Source organism: Cucurbita maxima, unplaced genomic scaffold, assembly GCF_002738345.1.
Source record: "Cucurbita maxima cultivar Rimu unplaced genomic scaffold, Cmax_1.0 Cma_Scf00017, whole genome shotgun sequence".
NCBI classification, from domain to species: domain Eukaryota; kingdom Viridiplantae; phylum Streptophyta; class Magnoliopsida; order Cucurbitales; family Cucurbitaceae; genus Cucurbita; species Cucurbita maxima.
This window is the reverse complement of record NW_019272033.1, coordinates 488628-506888: the sequence shown is the minus strand read 5'-3', so window position 1 is coordinate 506888 and position 18261 is coordinate 488628. Positions and strand designations below refer to the sequence as shown.

The 18261-nt window shown below is 38.8% G+C and overlaps 3 protein-coding genes across 7 annotated transcripts in view; all 3 read left to right on the top strand.

Moving 5' to 3' along the window:
• The window catches only part of LOC111491724 (ethylene receptor 1), a 6002-nt gene extending 1556 nt beyond the window's left edge, over positions 1–4446 (top strand). For both annotated transcript variants that reach the window (XM_023140724.1, XM_023140725.1), the window contains exons 2-7: positions 417–1361; positions 1549–1917; positions 2004–2270; positions 2350–2474; positions 2617–2814; positions 3856–4446. In XM_023140724.1, the coding sequence (XP_022996492.1) occupies positions 456–1361; positions 1549–1917; positions 2004–2270; positions 2350–2474; positions 2617–2814; positions 3856–4213 (2223 nt within the window). In that variant the 5' untranslated portion in view covers positions 417–455 and the 3' untranslated portion in view covers positions 4214–4446. The remainder of the gene's footprint in view (positions 1–416; positions 1362–1548; positions 1918–2003; positions 2271–2349; positions 2475–2616; positions 2815–3855) is intronic.
• Positions 4447–5262: 816 nt separating this feature from the next.
• Positions 5263–9494, top strand: LOC111491725 (glycine--tRNA ligase, mitochondrial 1-like). Its single transcript, XM_023140726.1, has 9 exons — positions 5263–5927; positions 6106–6488; positions 6674–6791; positions 7418–7612; positions 7703–7927; positions 8174–8233; positions 8346–8426; positions 8509–8914; positions 9103–9494. The coding sequence occupies exons 1-9, from the start codon at positions 5436–5438 to the stop codon at positions 9333–9335; spliced, it is 2193 nt and encodes a 730-aa protein (XP_022996494.1). The 5' UTR covers positions 5263–5435; the 3' UTR covers positions 9336–9494.
• A 501-nt stretch (positions 9495–9995) lies between these two features.
• The window catches only part of LOC111492004 (conserved oligomeric Golgi complex subunit 1-like), a 9914-nt gene continuing 1648 nt past the window's right edge, over positions 9996–18261 (top strand). For 3 of the 4 annotated variants that reach the window (XR_002719805.1, XR_002719806.1, XM_023141142.1), the window contains exons 1-5: positions 9997–12383; positions 13471–13665; positions 14774–15054; positions 16938–17117; positions 17600–17777. Coding sequence is in view for 2 of the 4 variants with exons in the window: in XM_023141142.1 (XP_022996910.1) it covers positions 10218–12383; positions 13471–13665; positions 14774–15054; positions 16938–17117; positions 17600–17777 (3000 nt within the window). In the remaining 2 variants the exon portion in view is untranslated. Of the gene's footprint in view, positions 12384–13470; positions 13666–14773; positions 15055–16937; positions 17118–17599; positions 17778–18261 lie in introns of all 4 variants that reach the window. The other variant, XM_023141143.1, reaches the window with a different exon arrangement.

The window sequence follows — 18261 nt, the reverse complement described above, 5'->3', positions numbered from 1 at the left end:
GGGGGGGGGGGGGGGGGGGGTAAACATGAGGTGGTGTGGGGTGGATTTGGTGGGGGGTCCCACATCGATTGGAGAAAGGAATGAGTGCCAGCGAGGATGCTAGGCTGTGAAAGGGGGTGGATTGTGAGATCCCACATCGGTTGAAAGGTGAACGAAACAACCTTTATAAGGGTGTGGAAACCTCTCCATAGCAGACATGTTTTAAAAACCTTGAGGGGAAGCCCAAAGAGGACAATATCGACTAGTGGTGGGCCTGGGCCATTACAGACACGAACACGTTTCCGAAGTGATCGCGGTTCTTTGGTTTTATCTGGGTCTGTATAGGTTGTTGAAATCGACAACTAATGTGCTATATGAACGTGTATCTTTGATTTGGCGTGTTCATTTGTATAAATGCTTTTGTTTTTGTGAACCAGATAAACAGTTAAGTTGTAGGCGAGCGAGGTGTGGTCGCCATGGAGGGTTGTTACTGCATCGAGCCACAATGGCCTGCTGATGAGCTGTTGATGAAGTATCAGTATATATCTGATTTCTTCATTGCGCTTGCGTATTTCTCGATCCCCTTGGAGCTCATCTACTTTGTGAAGAAATCTGCAGTGTTTCCTTACAGATGGGTTCTTGTTCAGTTTGGTGCTTTTATTGTTCTTTGTGGGGCAACACATCTTATAAACTTATGGACTTTTACGATGCATTCAAGAACTGTAGCAGTAGTAATGACGACAGCGAAGGTTTTAACCGCTGTGGTATCGTGTGCAACTGCCCTTATGCTTGTACATATTATACCAGATTTATTAAGTGTCAAAACTAGAGAGCTGTTTTTGAAGAACAAGGCTGCTGAATTGGATAGGGAAATGGGACTCATTCGTACGCAAGAAGAAACTGGCCGACATGTAAGGATGCTTACTCATGAAATTAGGAGTACTCTTGATCGACATACGATACTGAAAACCACTCTCGTTGAGCTGGGAAGAACTTTGGCTTTGGAAGAGTGTGCACTTTGGATGCCAACTCGTACGGGATTGGAACTTCAACTATCGTATACTCTTCATCAGCAGAATCCAGTTGGATATACTGTCCCCATGAATCTCCCTGTGATCAGTCAAGTTTTTCATAGTAACCATGCAGTAAAAATATCCCCGAGTTGCCCTGTGGCTAGACTACGACCTCTTGCTGGGAGATACGTGCCTGGAGAGGTTGTTGCTGTTCGTGTCCCTCTATTGCATCTTTCTAATTTTCAAATAAATGACTGGCCCGAGCTTTCAACTAAGCGATATGCGCTCATGGTTTTGATGCTTCCATCAGATAGTGCTAGACAATGGCGCGTTCATGAGTTGGAGCTGGTTGAAGTTGTTGCTGATCAGGTATTCATGAACTTGTTTATCTTTAACTTGTTAGCATGGTTTTTCTTTATTCAAATACGACATTCCTCCGTGCAATCTTATAAGAAGTTAAATGCAGCACGTTTGTCTAGAATTTCCATATTCGATTTTTTGGTGACTTGATAAATCTCTTCTGACCATTAATCCGTGTATGTACATTTCGAATCAGGTAGCAGTTGCTCTTTCTCATGCTGCAATCTTAGAAGAGTCGATGAGGGCTAGGGATCTTTTAATGGAGCAGAACGTTGCCCTTGATCTAGCCAGGAGAGAAGCCGAAACAGCAATACGTGCCCGGAATGATTTCTTGGCTGTCATGAACCATGAGATGAGAACTCCGATGCACGCAATTATTGCTCTCTCTTCATTACTGCAAGAGACTGAACTTACACCCGAGCAACGCCTAATGGTTGAAACAATCTTAAAAAGCAGCAATCTTTTAGCCACTCTGATAAATGATGTTCTGGATCTTTCAAGGCTCGAAGACGGTAGTCTACAACTGGACATTGGCACGTTTAATCTTCACGCCGTTTTCAAAGAGGTCTGGCAAGCAGTGTTATATAATTAGCTGTGTTGCAAATAGCTATTACCTATCTGATAATGTAAAATCAACACTAATTGTTTCAGGTACATAACTTGATCAAGCCCATTGCACTAGTAAAAAAGTTGTCGTTGACCTTACATTTGGGTCCTGATTTACCAGTATTCGCCGTTGGTGACGAGAAACGTCTCATGCAAACTATTCTTAATGTCGTGGGTAACGCCGTGAAATTTTCAAAAGAAGGTAGCATTACAATCACTGCCATTGTTGCAAAATCCGAAACCTTCAGAGAATTACGACTTCCAGATTTTCACCCTGTGCCAAGCGATAGTCAGTTTTATTTACGTGTACAGGTTCGTTTACTCGACACTTAGAAGGTCTTCTAATATCATTCCATAGAAAACATGTTCAAACTTTTTTCTGGATATATAGGTAAAAGATACTGGATCTGGAATTAGTCCTCAAGATATTCCGAAGTTGTTCACGAAATTTGCCCAAACTACCGTGGCAACACGGAACTCTGCTGGCAGTGGTCTTGGGCTTGCAATTTGTAAAAGGTACCAATTTTTATAGCGGGTTTTTTCTCTTATTGATCTCGAATTATCCCTTATTGATTATAAGCCTTGTTTCACGCACACGCTCACACACTTAATGAATATACGATCCTCATATCCCTTTCCTTATGTGCTATGTAACTAGGTTTGTGAACCTTATGGAAGGACATATATGGCTTGAAAGTGAAGGTCTTGGAAAGGGATGTTTAGCCACTTTCATTGTAAAACTTGGAATTGCTGATCAATCAAATGATTCAAAGCTTCCCTTTACATCAAAAATTCATGAAAACAACGTTCACCTAAGTTTTCCTGGACTCAAAGTCCTTGTTATGGAAGAAAATGGGTAAGTAACATTTTTCCGTCTTTATTTATGTGTAAATATGTTTGCTCGTAATGTTCTTGTCCTTTTGAACGAGTAGACGTAGGTTAGTCGAAAAGGAAATTAATCAATACGTGAAGAATTCGTATTTCTTTACGAGACCAGAAGCTGCTCAAATTTGATTGGAATAAGCTGTTCTCCTATTATTCTTTTATACACAGCTTTGACACTAGATTGAATTTTCTTCTCTGTAAAAACATTTTATGTTCTTCAGCCACTATCTCAAAGATTCGATGAAGAAACTTCGAGTTCAGTGGCTTTAGTGGTTTTAGTGGTTGGAGAGGGGGAACGAAACATTCTTTATAAGGGTGTGAAAACTTCTCCTTAACTGACGCGTTTTTAAAACCTTGAGGGGAAACCCAGAAGGGAAAGTCTAAAGAGGACAATATCTGCTAGTAGTGAGTTTGAGTTGTTAAAAATGGTATCAGAGCTAGACACCGGGTGGTGTGCCGGCGAGGACGTTGGGCTCTCAAGGGGTGGATTGTGAGATCCCACGTCGCTTGGAGAGGGGAACAAAACATTTCTTATAAGGGTGTGGAATCCTCTCCCTAATAGACGCGTTTTAAAACCTTGAGGGGAAGCCCAAAAGGGAAAGTCTAAAGAGAACAATATCTGCTAGAGGTAGGTTTGGGCTATTACAAATGGTATTAGAGTTAGACACCGGGTAGTGTGCCAGCGAGGACGCTAGGCTTCCAAGGGGGGGATTGTGAGATCCCACATCGGCTGGAGAGGGAAACGAAACATTCTTTATAAGGTTATGGAAACCTCTCCCTAATAGACGTGTTCTAAAACCTTAAGGGGAAGCCCAAAGAGGACAATATTTGCTAGCGGTGGGTTTGGACTTATGACATTGTGTTTGACACAAATAGTGACCAGATAAGACTCGGATCTCTGAGTCTTCTATAATCAGTGTTTCCCATGATTTAAACTTTTCTAGTTTGGAAACCATGCTAAATTTGAATCGTTTTCCAAGTTCTAACACTCGTGCTGTATTTCCTGTCACAGAGTTAGTCGATCGGTGACTAAAGGACTTCTTGTACATCTCGGATGTGAGGTAACAACAGCAGGGTCAATCGAGGAGTTCTTACGCGTCGTCTCCCAAGAACACAAAGTGATTTTCATGGATATCTGCACTTCTGGTGTCGATGGTTACGAACTAGCGTTTCGCATGCGCGAAAAGTTTATGAAATGCCATGAAAGACCGTTTATGGTAGTACTCACTGGGAACTCGGACAAAGTAACAAAAGAGAGCTGCCTTAGAGCCGGCATGGACGGGCTAGTACTAAAACCCGTTTCAATTGATAAAATGAGGAGTGTATTGTCGGAACTTATAGAGCGTCGAGTTCTATTCGAGACGTGTTGAAGGAGCAGGGTATAGAGGAGATATCTAGCAGTCTGTTGTGTTGTGTACATACAAGGCATATCCCAGGTTGCTATCAAAGCCTGATCTGCCACTTGCACTACAATACCCAAAAGGAACAAGGCAGAGATGTGTATAAACATTTTGAGGAGTTCCTTGAAACAAGTTAGATGTCATCCCGTTGCTTTGCTACTTTTTCTTTTTAATAGAGAATGTTTTATATTTTCTTGAATTCATCTCTCTCTCTCTCATTCATTTCGGTTTTTTCGTCGTATCGAGGGTAGAGAAGATGAATATAATTTCCTTCTCGACCTAGCTAACAAATAAAAACGAGACTCTCTACTCTAGGGCATAAGTCATCCTAAATTCAGACCAAACTCTACTTTGTTTGAGCTGCTCTCACTCTTACGCATATTCATAAGATCTTATTCTGGACTGAACAAGTACATAGAGATCCTTGTCAGAGAGGGATGGTAAAGTTTAGGTCAGGTAATGGACTATGAGGGAGTATGCAAACAGAACCTGCCGTTAACTCAAATCGTTTGACTGATTGTCTCTTTAATATTCAATTATTGGTGTATGAGCGAAACTAGTTTTCAGGCCATCTTGGAGTTTTCAGAGCTGAAGATCCCTCAAACAGGAATCTATCATTAACCCAAACCGTTTGACTAACTATCCCCTTAATATTCAATTATTGGTGCATAAGTGAGAATCTAGTTTTCAGGCCATCTTGGAGTTTTCAGAGCTAAATATCCCTCAAACAAGAACCTATTGTAAACCCAAACCATTTGACTGATTGTCCCCCTTAATATTCAATTATTGGTGCATAAGCGAAACTAGTTCTCAAACCATCTCGAAGCTTTTAGAGCTGAAGATTCACGTGAGGGTATACGCCTATTAGAGCATTTATATTTATTTAATTATTGTTTTTTTCTTTGGATATAAGGATTCGTTAGGGTTTTGTTGGTTCAATAACCGGTTCGGTTTATCCTTTCAGTTCCGTTTATTCTTCCTCAGCTGCAACCATTCATGTCGTCTTCTAACCGTTTGATTCTTTTTTTTTTCTGTGACTGATAAACCCTAGTAAATAGAAGAAGAAGAAGAAGATCTTGTGTGGATTCCATTTCCATATCCAGATATTTTGGTGGGGTGTCTTTGTAGGGACGAACCATATTCGAAACCATGGCCCCACCCTCATAAACCCTATTCCCATTTCATATCTCGTATGCGCCTTCTATCATCTCTTCTATCCTCAACGAATCCTCTTCCTCACCATTTCAATTTTCCTCTCAGAAACGCCTTTTCCTTTCAATTCCGTAATTTCCCACGTCTTTTTTCAATGGATTCCTCCGAGCGATCGCTCAGAAATGCCCTTTCTCTAAAGCAATTGGCTGTTGAAGCTCAAGGCGATGCTGTTCGGGCCCTCAAGGCTGCCGGTGCTGCCAAGGCTGAGATTGATGTCGCTATTGAAGCTTTGAATGGATTGAAGATCGAGAAGGCTTCGATTGAGAAGCAGTTACAGGCGGTTGTTAGTGGGGCTGGCGGCGGCGATGGCGCCTTGAACAGGGAGTCGTTCCGGCAAGCTGTGGGTAACACTCTTGAGAGGCGTTTGTTTTACATTCCGTCCTTCAAGATTTACCGTGGGGTTGCTGGATTGTACGATTATGGCCCTCCCGGTTGCGCAGTCAAGTCCAATGTTCTTGCCTTTTGGCGTCAGGTTTGCTAATTGAATTATCTTTTTCTTTGGGTTTCTCGATTCAGAATTGTTCCCAAGTTTTGTTGCCAGTGAGATTCGAAAGTGGATTCGTCATCTCCTACTGTATACATGAAAATCTGTTCAATTCAATTATGGTCTGGAAAGTGGCATAATTCTCTCTTTTTGTACTCTTTGGCAGCATTTTGTTCTTGAGGAAAATATGTTGGAAGTTGATTGCCCTTGCGTTACGCCAGAAGTAGTCCTGAAAGCGTCTGGTCACGTGGATAAGTTCACGGATCTTATGGTCAAGGATGAGAAAACTGGGACCTGCTACAGGGCAGATCACTTGCTTAAGGATTTCTGTAATGAAAAACTTCAGAAAGATCTTAGCATATCCTCTGAGAAGGCAGCGGAATTAAAGCATATTCTCGCCATCTTGGACGATCTTTCTGCTGATGATCTGGGTGCTAAAATTAAGGAATATGGTATTACAGCTCCAGATACTAAGAATCCACTATCCGATCCTTACCCATTTAACTTAATGTTTCAAACCTCAATTGGCCCATCTGGCTTGCTCCCTGGGTGAGTATTCGATCCAAATTTACGCACTTTCATTTTGATTTACTTCATTTTCGAATCAGTATATTGTAACAATTTTCTATTCAACTTGTGACTTTTTGCCATTTAGTTCTCATATTTTACACAGGAGAAAATGGTTGACTCTCGGTCAATGCTAATTTAGATGTGTAAATATGTAAATGCTGCAGGTACATGCGCCCTGAAACTGCTCAAGGCATATTCGTCAATTTCAAAGATTTGTATTATTACAATGGAAACAAACTACCCTTTGCTGCAGCACAAATTGGGCAGGCTTTTAGAAATGAGGTTATATACTATTTTTCTTAAATTGCAAGATGGTTAGCCACTTGTTTTTGAGCTTCTTAATTATGTTTATAAGCTATGGATGAGACAGCAGTGTTACAAGAATGACCTGTGTTTCACTTTGTCTTACATTACCATGTCTCCTATTTAGCGGTTCTTGCAATTGTTGCTTTCAAATGTGTGAGATCCCACATCGGTTGGAGGGGGGAACAAAACATTCCTTATAAGGGTGTGAAAACCTCTCCTTAGAAGACGCGTTTTAAAACCGTGAGGTCGAGGGTCAAAGCGGATAATATCTGCTAGCGGTGGGCTTGGGCTGTTACAAATGGTATCAGAGCCAGTCATCGGGCGGTGTGCTAACAAGGACACTGGGCCCCAAGGGGTGCGGATTGTGAGATCCCACATCGGTTGGAGAGGGGAACAAAACATTCCTTATAAGGGTGTGAAAACCGTTCCCTAGAAGACGTGTTTTAAAACCGTGAGGTCGAGGGTCAAAGTGAACAATATCTGCTAGCTGTGGGCTTGGACCGTAACAAAATGGTTCTTCTTGCTAGCCCTTGTCCTAGGTTTACCTGTTTTATAGCCTTTGGTGTGTAAGTTCAATTTCCAGCCCATCTGTCTTACTACAGATATCTCCTCGACAAGGGCTGCTTAGAGTTCGTGAATTCACACTAGCAGAGATTGAGCACTTTGTTGATCCAGAAGACAAATCTCATCCAAAATTTGCTGATGTTGCCAATTTGGAGTTTTTGATGTTTCCAAGAGAGGAGCAAATGTCTGGTAATTCTGCAAAGAAAATTCCATTGGGCGAAGCTGTTTCTAAGGTTTGTGTATTGATTATCTCTGCCTCCTTTATTTCACTACCATGTCTCCTGTACTTGTTTACTAGGCTGATTTGTTATGTCATGATGCAGGGAACTGTAAATAATGAAACTCTTGGCTACTTCATTGGGAGAGTATATCTTTTCCTAACTCGCCTTGGCATAGACAAAGACCGTTTGCGTTTTCGACAGCACCTTGCAAATGAAATGGCTCATTATGCAGCTGACTGTTGGGATGCCGAGATTGAATGTTCTTATGGTTGGATTGAATGTGTTGGCATTGCTGATAGATCTGCATATGATTTACATGCTCACACGGTATGAACTCAGCCCAAACCTTATGTTTTCCAAATAATTGTAATTCAATACGGTGTCTTTAATTTTATGGCAGAAATTCCATTACTAGTTTAGTTTTCATTGAGCTCATTTAAACTGTCTTATTGTTTGATAGGATTTGTAAGATAGAAGTGTCTTTTAACAGTTCTACCATTAAGATAGTGTCTATAATTTCAAGTTGCATGTAAAATAGACTCATTTTTTTTCCTTTTCCTCTCCTTTTAATAGGAAAAAAGTGGTGTTCCACTTGTAGCACATGAGAAATTTGCTGAACCAAAAGAAGTTGAGGTACTGCTCATTCGTGCTATCTCTGAAGTTATTGAGATCTGCAAGTACCTTCTTCATGACAAAAAAAAAAAAAAAGTTTTTTCAATGCTTTACTCATGAAATTAAATTACAGAAATTGGTCATTGCTCCTGTTAAGAAAGAACTCGGCCTCGCTTTCAAGGGAAGTCAAAAGAACGTGGTTGAAGCTTTGGAGGTAAATTATGGAATTTTTTCTGCCGGGTATTTACAGCATCTGTATATTTTTCGAAAACCCGACGTATTGCAATATGTTTTAGGCAATGAAGGAGAAAGAAGCCTTAGAGATGAAGGCAACTCTAGAATCCAATGAAGAGGTAGAGTTCTATGTCTGCACTCTGGGGAAAAATGTGTTGATCAAGAAGGGTATGGTTGCAATTTCCAAGGAGAAAAAGAAGGAGCATCAGAGGGTTTTCACACCATCTGTGATTGAGCCCTCTTTTGGTATTGGTCGGATTATCTATTGCCTCTTTGAACACTCTTACTACATGCGACCAAGCAAAGCAGGAGATGAGCATTTAAATGTATTTAGATTTCCACCCCTTGTGGCACCAATCAAGTGCACAGTTTTCCCACTTGTTCAGAATCAACAGTACGAGCAGGTTGCTAAAGCTATTTCAAAGTCATTAACTGTTGCTGGCATTTCCCATAAAATTGACATCACAGGTACTTGAACGAACTTTCATCTTCGTTTTGTTGTTCATCTTTGTGTGTGTGTTTAATTGCAGGTTTCTCGCTCGTTTGTAACTTCTCTGTTTGGTTTAAAATCATGATCTTTATCATCTGACTTCTCTTCTTCTACATTGAAGTGATTATATGCTCATTATATGTTCTTCGTTAAAAAATGTTAACAGGTACATCAATAGGAAAACGATATGCAAGAACAGATGAGCTTGGCGTTCCTTTTGCAATCACTGTCGATTCAGCATCTTCGGTGACAATTCGAGAGAGGGATAGCAAAGACCAAATTCGTGTGGGCGTGGAAGAGGCAGCATCGGTCGTGAAAGATGTAACGGATGGTTTGAGAACATGGGAAGATGTATGGTCTACATTCCCACATCACGTCTCTGCATCTACAGAAGATTGAGTTTAACTTTTAGCAGGTTCTCCAGTCTGAGTTATTTTTAGAAGTAATTACTATGGATAATACTTGGAAGGTTGTTTTTCTCCAAAAAGAAGAAATTTTAGTGTCACCATTGGGCATGGTATGCATATATGACTTAGCAAGGATTCACGAGTTGACGAACTTTCATATGCGTGGTTGGATGGATGTTCGAGAAGTTCTAATTACAAATATAGCCCATGGACCGGTTCTCAATAATGCGCATCTTAGTGAGCAATGAAAGTAAATTGACCTCCATAGTTTTCGGTTGGTATGATACTTGCTTGATATAGTTAGGGGCAATGATTAGGTTGGTAGAAGCCTGATAAACATAAAATAGGTTGGTAAAGTCTAGTAAGCATTATTATGCCTTGAAAGCATCTACGAACAATAAGTATGAATCGATACACAAAATATGTCTTTTAAAATCATTTAATGCTCACGTAACTAATGCTTACTCAAAATGCATATTAATCTAATATTCAAGAGGAACGTTGAATAAGATAGATAATAATTTATAAAAAATTTAATTAGATTAGGACATATTAAATATAAAATTAAAAATTCAAACATATTAAAGATATAATATTTTATTGAGCCAGGGGCAAAGTGGTAAATTTGAGAAAGTTTAGGCCAACGGCCGGCTCGTTTCAGACACTTGTGTAAATTTTAGAGAAGTTCGACATGGGCGAAAATTTGGTGTATAGAAGAAGGCCGAATCCAAATCTCAAGCAAAATCGACAAAATGTTGCTCTAATCTAATCGAAATCCATTCCGGATGCTAATTTCCTTGCGATTGATTCATGACATTGGCATCTTCCTAGTATCCGATCCACACCAATTCCTAAAACGTCAGAAGGGGCAGCCATGGGAGTACATTCAGCTTCCTCCATTGACGGAGGAGGAGGTTACCGAGATGCCGAATCTCTGTTTCGAACGAAACCCATTTCTGAAATTCGGGAGGTGGAATCCTCCACCCGTGCGCAGATCCAGTCCAAGCAAGAGGAGCTACGGCAACTCGTCGGTAACCGTTACCGAGATCTGATCGACTCCGCCGACTCCATTGTTCTCATGAAGTCGACTTCCCATTCAATTTCATCTAATCTCTCTTCCATTCACCTTTCTATCCGTTCACTTTCATCTTCGGACTCGCACACGCATCTTCCTTCTAATAATCATGTTCGTGTTACCCTTTACGCCATTGCTTGTCGGGTTAAGTATCTTGTCGATACTCCTGAGAATATTTGGGGTTGCCTCGATGAGTCCATGTTTCTCGAAGCCGCTGTTCGTCATCTTCGAGCGAAGCATGTGCAGCAAGCTTTGACGACCCACAATGCCGATTCGGACCGTAAGTTTCTCTCCAATTTTCCTCTGCTTCAGCACCATTGGCAGATAGTGGAGAGCTTCAAATCTCAGATTTCGCAGCGTAGCCGTGAAAGACTACTCGATCGTGGACTTGGGGTTGGAGCTTATGCGGATGCTTTGGCTGCTGTCGCCGTTATTGATGAGCTTGAGCCGAAGCAAATACTCAGTTTGTTTCTCGATTCGAGGAAGTCTTGGATTTCTCAAAAATTAGGTACGTGCGGGAGCAATGCAACTTGCTCTATTGTTGTATCCGTGTTCTGCGAGGTTTTAGCTATAATTCAGGTTAGTATAGGACAGGTCGGTGAGTTATTTTTGCAAGTTCTGAATGATATGCCATTGTTTTACAAAGTTATATTGAGTTCTCCACCTGCATCACAATTGTTTGGCGGAATTCCCAATCCGGATGAGGAAGTTAGGCTCTGGAAGTTATTTAGGGATACGTTAGAGTCAGTCATGGTCATGCTTGAGAAAGATTACATTGCCAAGACCATGTCGAGTTGGCTAAGAGAATGTGGAAGAGAGATCGTTAGCCAGATCAATGGATGGTTTTTGATCGATGCCATTGGAAGTGGCCAGGACCTTGCTTCTGCTGAGAAATTAATTAGAGAGACAATGGAAAGTAAGGAAGTCTTGGAAGGAAGTTTGGATTGGTTGAGAAGTGTTTTTGGATCTGAAATCGAGTTGCCGTGGAGTAGAATGAGGGAACTTGTTTTGGAAGATGACTCAGACCTCTGGGATGACATATTTGAAGACGCATTTGCTTGCAGGATGAGAACTATTATTGACTCAAGGTTCATGGAAATGATTAACGTAGTTAATATTTCCGAATCGGTTCATCTACCTGATGATGTTTCAAGTAATAATGGGTACATGAATAGACCCTCTACAGGTGGTGGGGTTTGGTTTATAGAATTTAATCCTAAGAAAGCCTGTCCAACTGTGGGAGCAAAAGCATCTGTAGAGGAGAGTGATTTTAGTAATTGTATCAATGCTTATTTTGGTCCAGAAGTCAGTCGAATCAGAGATGCATTTGAAAGCTGTTGTCAGAATGTGCTTAAGGATCTTCTATGTTTCATAGAATCTCCGAAGGCATCAATAAGGTTAAAAGACCTAGCACCTTATTTACAGAATAAGTGTTATGAAAGCATGTCAACCATACTGTTGGAACTAGAAAAAGAGATTGATAATCTATGTAGTAATATGGAAAATAGTAGGGCTGCTAGTCAGCCTGTTAACCTTGCTCCACTTGTTGAGAGATCAATTTTCATTGGTCGGCTCCTATTTGCATTTCAAAATCACTTGAAGCATGTTCGTGTCATCCTTGGTTCACCAAAATCTTGGGTAAATGACTCATCATCCTCTGTGTTTGATAAGCATTCTTTATTACTGCGACAATCCAAAAGTCTTCCCAATTCTCCTCTAAATGTTAATTCCCCTGGAAGACAGATGTCAAATGATTCTAGAAGGCAAACATCACTAGCCACAGCTGCGTTGCTTAGAACTAAAGAAAGTGCAAACCCAAAACTTGAAGAACTGAATAGGATTACTCATGATCTTTCTGTGAGGTCTCATAGCTTGTGGATGTCATGGTTATGTAATGAGCTTTCTGCCATTTTCTCTAGAGATCTTGTCCAAGATGATGCCCTACTGTCAACAACTCCCTTGAGGGTAAGTGGTATTTTCTCTGTGTTATTTTTATTATTTTCATTTTTTGATTCTTTGTCTAACCCTGCATACTACATATGCAATGGGACCTGCAATGACTGTTTTCCCCAAAGCTAAAACACTTGTAGTAAATCCCATTGTTACTATTTGGTGTTTTAACTACGAAATTGATAAAAAAAATTGAGCTTGGTAAATATTTTCCATGTTTCACGCTGAAACTTTATTCATATTCACCTTTAGTAGCTTTGATTTCTTTTCGTGTGACTAGCTTAATTGCTTTTTGATAGGCTTTTATGTTTTTCTTGATTATTGATAATTTCTGCCTGATTGTTGTTGGTAAGTGACCTGTGATGTTCTTCCACCTACTTAGATTATTTTTATGTGAATTTAATACTAAATATTGCATGTTGAAACACTTATAATCCAGTTTCATTGTTGATGAATGAAAAAAGGTTGAGGGAATCCTGGCCATTTAATGAAAATACATGGAGGCTAAGGTTTCAAGTTAAAACAAGGTAAAAGGAAGAGTAGTGGTTTCAAGTGCTTGATCTTATTCCTAAATTAGGATTAATTTTTTTTGTGGTCCCTTGCTTTTATGGGTACAATCACCCCAAGTCAAGATCCCAAGGAAAAGACTTCGTGTACCCTCTCTCTACTTCCAACTTCACTGCAATTGCAAAAGAAGTGGGAAGATCTAAACCACCATTTCATCCATTCCTTTCTTGCATTTGTTTTTTTCTTTCAAAGAAAATGAAAAAAAAACCACATTTGTTCTTATTGAAAATGCATGGAGCATATATCTTTTGTTTTTTCTCTTTTGAAAAAGGCCATATAATCTTTTAAATCAGATGTCAGAGAACATGACCTAACTTGACCCTAGTCCCTAAACCTAACTTGACATTGTTGTTGAAATCATATCATTTTCTAGTTTTATGTAGTATTCTGATGCATAGCTTAGGTTTTTCCTACCCGTTTACTGGTATTCTTATCAAAGTATTGCAGCGTTTTTTGTTTTCCTTTAGTTCTATTTTTGCTGATTCCGTTGTTTATAATTTACACATATATGGTAATAGTTTTTTGTAATCGGCAGGGCTGGGAAGAGACAGTAATCAAGCAAGAACAAACTGCTGAAGGTCAACCAGATATGAAAATTGCTCTTCCATCAATGCCTTCTCTTTATATAATTTCCTTTTTGTTCCGCGCATGTGAAGAAATTCACAGAATTGGAGGTCATGTTCTTCAGAAGATAGTTATTCGAAAATTTGCAACAACCCTACTGGAAAAGGTATTTTGTTTGATTGGAAATTATAACTTCTGTTGCAAAAAGAATCTTGGAATTTTCATTTTTAATAGTACGCAAATCTTCATTTAAATAAATGGAAGAACAAAAAAGAGGGTGGTAATGCAGCCCCAAAGCAAAGGACTAGTTGTTAAGAATAAAAAAACAACAAAAATGATAGAAACGCTTTATAGATATTATTCAAAGGGGACGTGTGAAGTGAGCAGCATCATGTTCCTCCTCCCATGATCCCTCTTCATCCTTGAAGGTTGGCCGATTTTGTTTTTCTTTATAACTAGATGTTTCAAATGATAACTAAGAATGATGCTTGTCAGAGAAGCTTGCCTCGATTTTGAAGGGGGATTATAAAGTACCTTCTCAATCATGTTCTGACAACTTCGATTAGAGCCATACCGACACAAACTGTCTAAAAGATTCTCAAAATATCTTCCACAACCTTAGTAGCGAAGAGACATCTCTATGAAACTGATCCATGCCTCTTTCCAACCAACATTCTTTTCGTGACATGTACCTTGAAGTTTTGAAATCAAAGATGAAGATCTCTGAACAAAATCCACAGTATTAATCCTCCTCAACTAACCAGCCCAGAAAGACTTATGCTTGCAATAATCTTATGCCACAATTAGTGAATAAAGAAAATATCTTAACTAGTCCAAGCATTCATTTGTTAATTTTGTTTTCAGTTTATTTATTTGAAGTGCATGAAAACTTATTCCTTCCTCCCACATATGCTGTATTTACAATACCTTAATATAAAAGTTACTAATGTTCAATTTGGTATTCGAATATCAATGAGAACACTGCTCCACTTGTATCTATTTATTGATGAAATTGGTTGCTATCATTTGCTGGAGACAATGAACAGATGGGGGAAAAATTGGAAAATATAGAATAAGCAAGTATACAATATACCTGCGTGAAGACTTTTTTTCTCAGTCCATTTGTCATGAAAATAGCTTTGGCTTCTGCTATACATCTAAACAAAATTCTGTTTTTGACTTGTGTTTGGCTTACATAACTAATAAAATCTGTGTTTCGTGGTCCTTGACTGGAAATTATATTATTTCAGCTTATATATTATAGTTCCTTGCAGGTTATAGGTATCTATGGGGACTTCATTTCATCTATGGAAGTTGGCGGGCCTCAATTGTCAGAAAAAGGTGTACTGCAGGTTCTGTTAGATATTAGGTTCACTGCTGATATTTTATGTGGGGCTCATTCTAATATGAGTGAAGAGTTGTCCAAAAACCCGAGGGCAAAGTATGCCCTCAGAAGGAAGCAGAATATAAGTGAGGAAAAATCAGTTATTGGAGACCGTGTGAATGCATTAACAGATCATCTTTCGAAAAGGATTGATCCAATTGACTGGCAAACGTAAGTTTAGTTTTTATTCCCTAATTTAGTCGTTGGAAGCTTGCAAATAGTTACAAATTATAATTTAGAGTTGATCAAGTCATTTTACTTTTATGGATTTCTCTGAAAAGCAGAGTAGCTAACAAGGAGGTTGGAACGTACTAGCCTGTCTTTAGGAAAATAATAATAATCAGCTGCAAATCGTAGTTGTTTATATTTTCATTATTTGATTACTTAAAAGAGTGAAATCTTCTGAGTTTCCAGTGTACAACTAATTCATCAGAGAAAAGAAAAAAAAAAAAAAAAAACACCCATTACTTGTGAGAATGAAGAAACTTCACAGTATCTTCTTCACTTCTTCAATTAAGATTGCTGAGATCCACCTTCCTCACCGGAGTACCTATACTTCTCCATTTCTTTCCGCCCTTCTCCTCTCGTGATTTTTCCTTCTAAGCCTTCCTTTTCTTCACATCCTTTCATTTCAACAAGCCTCACTCACAATGATTTTCTTTATTCTTCTTCTTTGTTTTTCCTGCTTTTTCCCTCCTCATTCTCTTTCTTTTGCCTTATTTATTTATTTATTTATTATTATTACTTTTTTTTTGCATTCTACAGTTCCATCGTGATTCCACATTATTGCATTCTTATTTTATACTGCATTTTTCTCATCTTTTTTATCTTCTTAGTCCACACTATATTACAAACTCCACACCATTATGCTGGATAAACATCTCAATTACATTGATTTTGATGAACTTTCAAGAGAAGTTCGACAATTATACGGGATGAACATTCAATTACATTGATTTTGTTGGAAAATACACATTTTCTTTGATTACTACCTACATAGAAGTCACGTATTCAAACATTCAAGTGAAGTTAATAAGGACTCTTGATGTCTCTTGGGTCTAGGCCCATTGGTAGGTGCGGGTACTCTCAGATTAGTAGGGGTGGCCCTCCGATTATTAGTACAGAAAACAAATCTATATATATTCAACCGTTCAACATTCAAAATCCAAACCATTTGGGCTAGGGCCAGNCTTCTTTTTTTTTTTTTTTTTTTTTTTTTTTTTTTTTTTTTTTTTTTGCTTAAAAAGAAAAAATAATTCATGAAAAATGAACTATGCACAGAATCCTAACGAATTACATTAAGATTTCTCGTTGGAGGCAACAAAACCAATTGAATTCCAAACTTTGCTTCAATCCTTTTGCTGTTTTCCTTTCCCTAGTGGTGCTCAAAATTTGCTTGGTTCTGTTCTCTGTGGGTTCTCCTTCAAGAGAAAAAGGAGGATATAAAGGTTGAATGCATGGAAGCGTACCTTTTGCTTCTCCTGAATGATTCTGTTTGACCTCCTATTGTAAATGATAGTGCTAGAAAGGGTAAAAGAGGAAATTGAATGAAATTTAGTTTGTGAGCGGGATGTGTTTTCCTTTTTAGTAGCAGAGGGAATAGTGGAATGTTTCTGGGAGAGATACAACCCTCTCTAATTGGCGGATAGCTTCTATGGTATTTTATCACCTATTGTTTCTGCTTTTACATCAATAATATACATATGATACATATCAAATTCTCCTGCTTCTTTCCAATCAAATATGCTAAAAAGTGGCTTGTGTCGCATACTTTGTGCCATGGGGCGTTTTCCTACATTGAATCTCTGCATCCGTTTATGTAGAAACCAGATAAGAATAAAAGAGAAAAAGACGTGTGGTTAGTAAAAATTTAATTCTCATGTATGGGTGGGTATATTCTCTCTGTAGACATGTTCATTGGCCATATCTGTTTGGATGCCGTTCTGTTTTGGTATGCTGTTGTTTTGCTTTACATCTATAAGATGCATATACTAGTGATATCTCTAGCAACTACTTGGGATAAGATGACTAACAGCTCCTGCAATTCATTTCAGGTATGAGCCATATCTCTGGGAAAATGAAAGACAGACATATCTTCGACATGCTGTCCTTTTTGGATTGTTTGTGCAGCTAAATAGGATTTACACAGATACTGTTCAGAAATTGCCAAGTAATTCAGAGTCCAATATCATGAGGTGCCTTACAGTTCCTCGTTTTAAATATCTTCCCATCAGGTAATTCTTCTTTGCCCTCTTATCATAAGTCCTACAATTACATTTCCAGCTGAAGAACCGTTAAAAACATGTTGGGGCATGATCATAATTTTTTGAATTTGTTTGTGACAAATATGTTCCAAAGATTTTTGTCTGGTATTCCTTCCTTAAACTGGAAAATTAAAACGCCCAATCAACTTGAACGAGTGTTAGTCAATCACCTTTTCCTTGTTCTAATGGAGAACATATTTAGTTTGTGCCCTCAGGAGCCACGTTTATTATTGAATATGTGTTGGGTTAGATGCTCTACGTATTTCAATGTTCTTTCCTATTTGTACAAATACCTTGCTTACACGATGATAAAGGAAGCCCAATAATTGACCTAATCTGCTGAAGTTTCTTTTTACTCTCTTTTTTTTCAAAATTCAGGTTACAAACATAATGTTGATTTGCTGGTTGTCATATAGAATTATTTTGGTGTAATATGCTTCTTGTTTATCCAGTGCTCCAGTCTTGTCTTCAAAAGGAGGAATGAAGGCGGCTGTTCCAACACCTTCAGATGACATCTCCTCAAGGAACTCCTGGAAAGCTTTTACAAACGGAGAGCTTCCTCAGAAATTAGATTTGAATGATAACTCCAGTTTTGGGGTAGCAGCACCGTTATTTAAATCTTTCATGCAGGTAATGTAGTTTTACTTTTCTGATAGCTGCCACTGTTCCAATTATTACACTGATATTTTAGGGAAGCTTAAGTTTTCTCAAAACTTAGTGAACATGCCCTATTATACCAGAACAGTGTTGATATTGATTGGTTAGACAATAATAGACCACGAAACATCGATAGACTTAGAAGTATATTGTTCATATTTTGCAGATAAAGAATTTACATCTCTAATGGTCATGGCTTCCACTTTCAAGTTATTTAAGGTTCTGTGGTTATCTTCAGTCTTTTTTCACCTCGGCAGCGACGAATTGAGATATGTTAAAAAGTTTAGACATATAGTTTTCATATATTCAGATAAAACATTTAGTTCCCTGATTATCATGACTTCCACATTCTACTTCCAAGAATCAGGACTTTTTCCTCCAGGATGGAGAAGGTTCTTCACCAGCTTTTTCATGATGGTAGTTTTTATGCCCCCCCCCCCCCCCCCCCCCCCCCCCC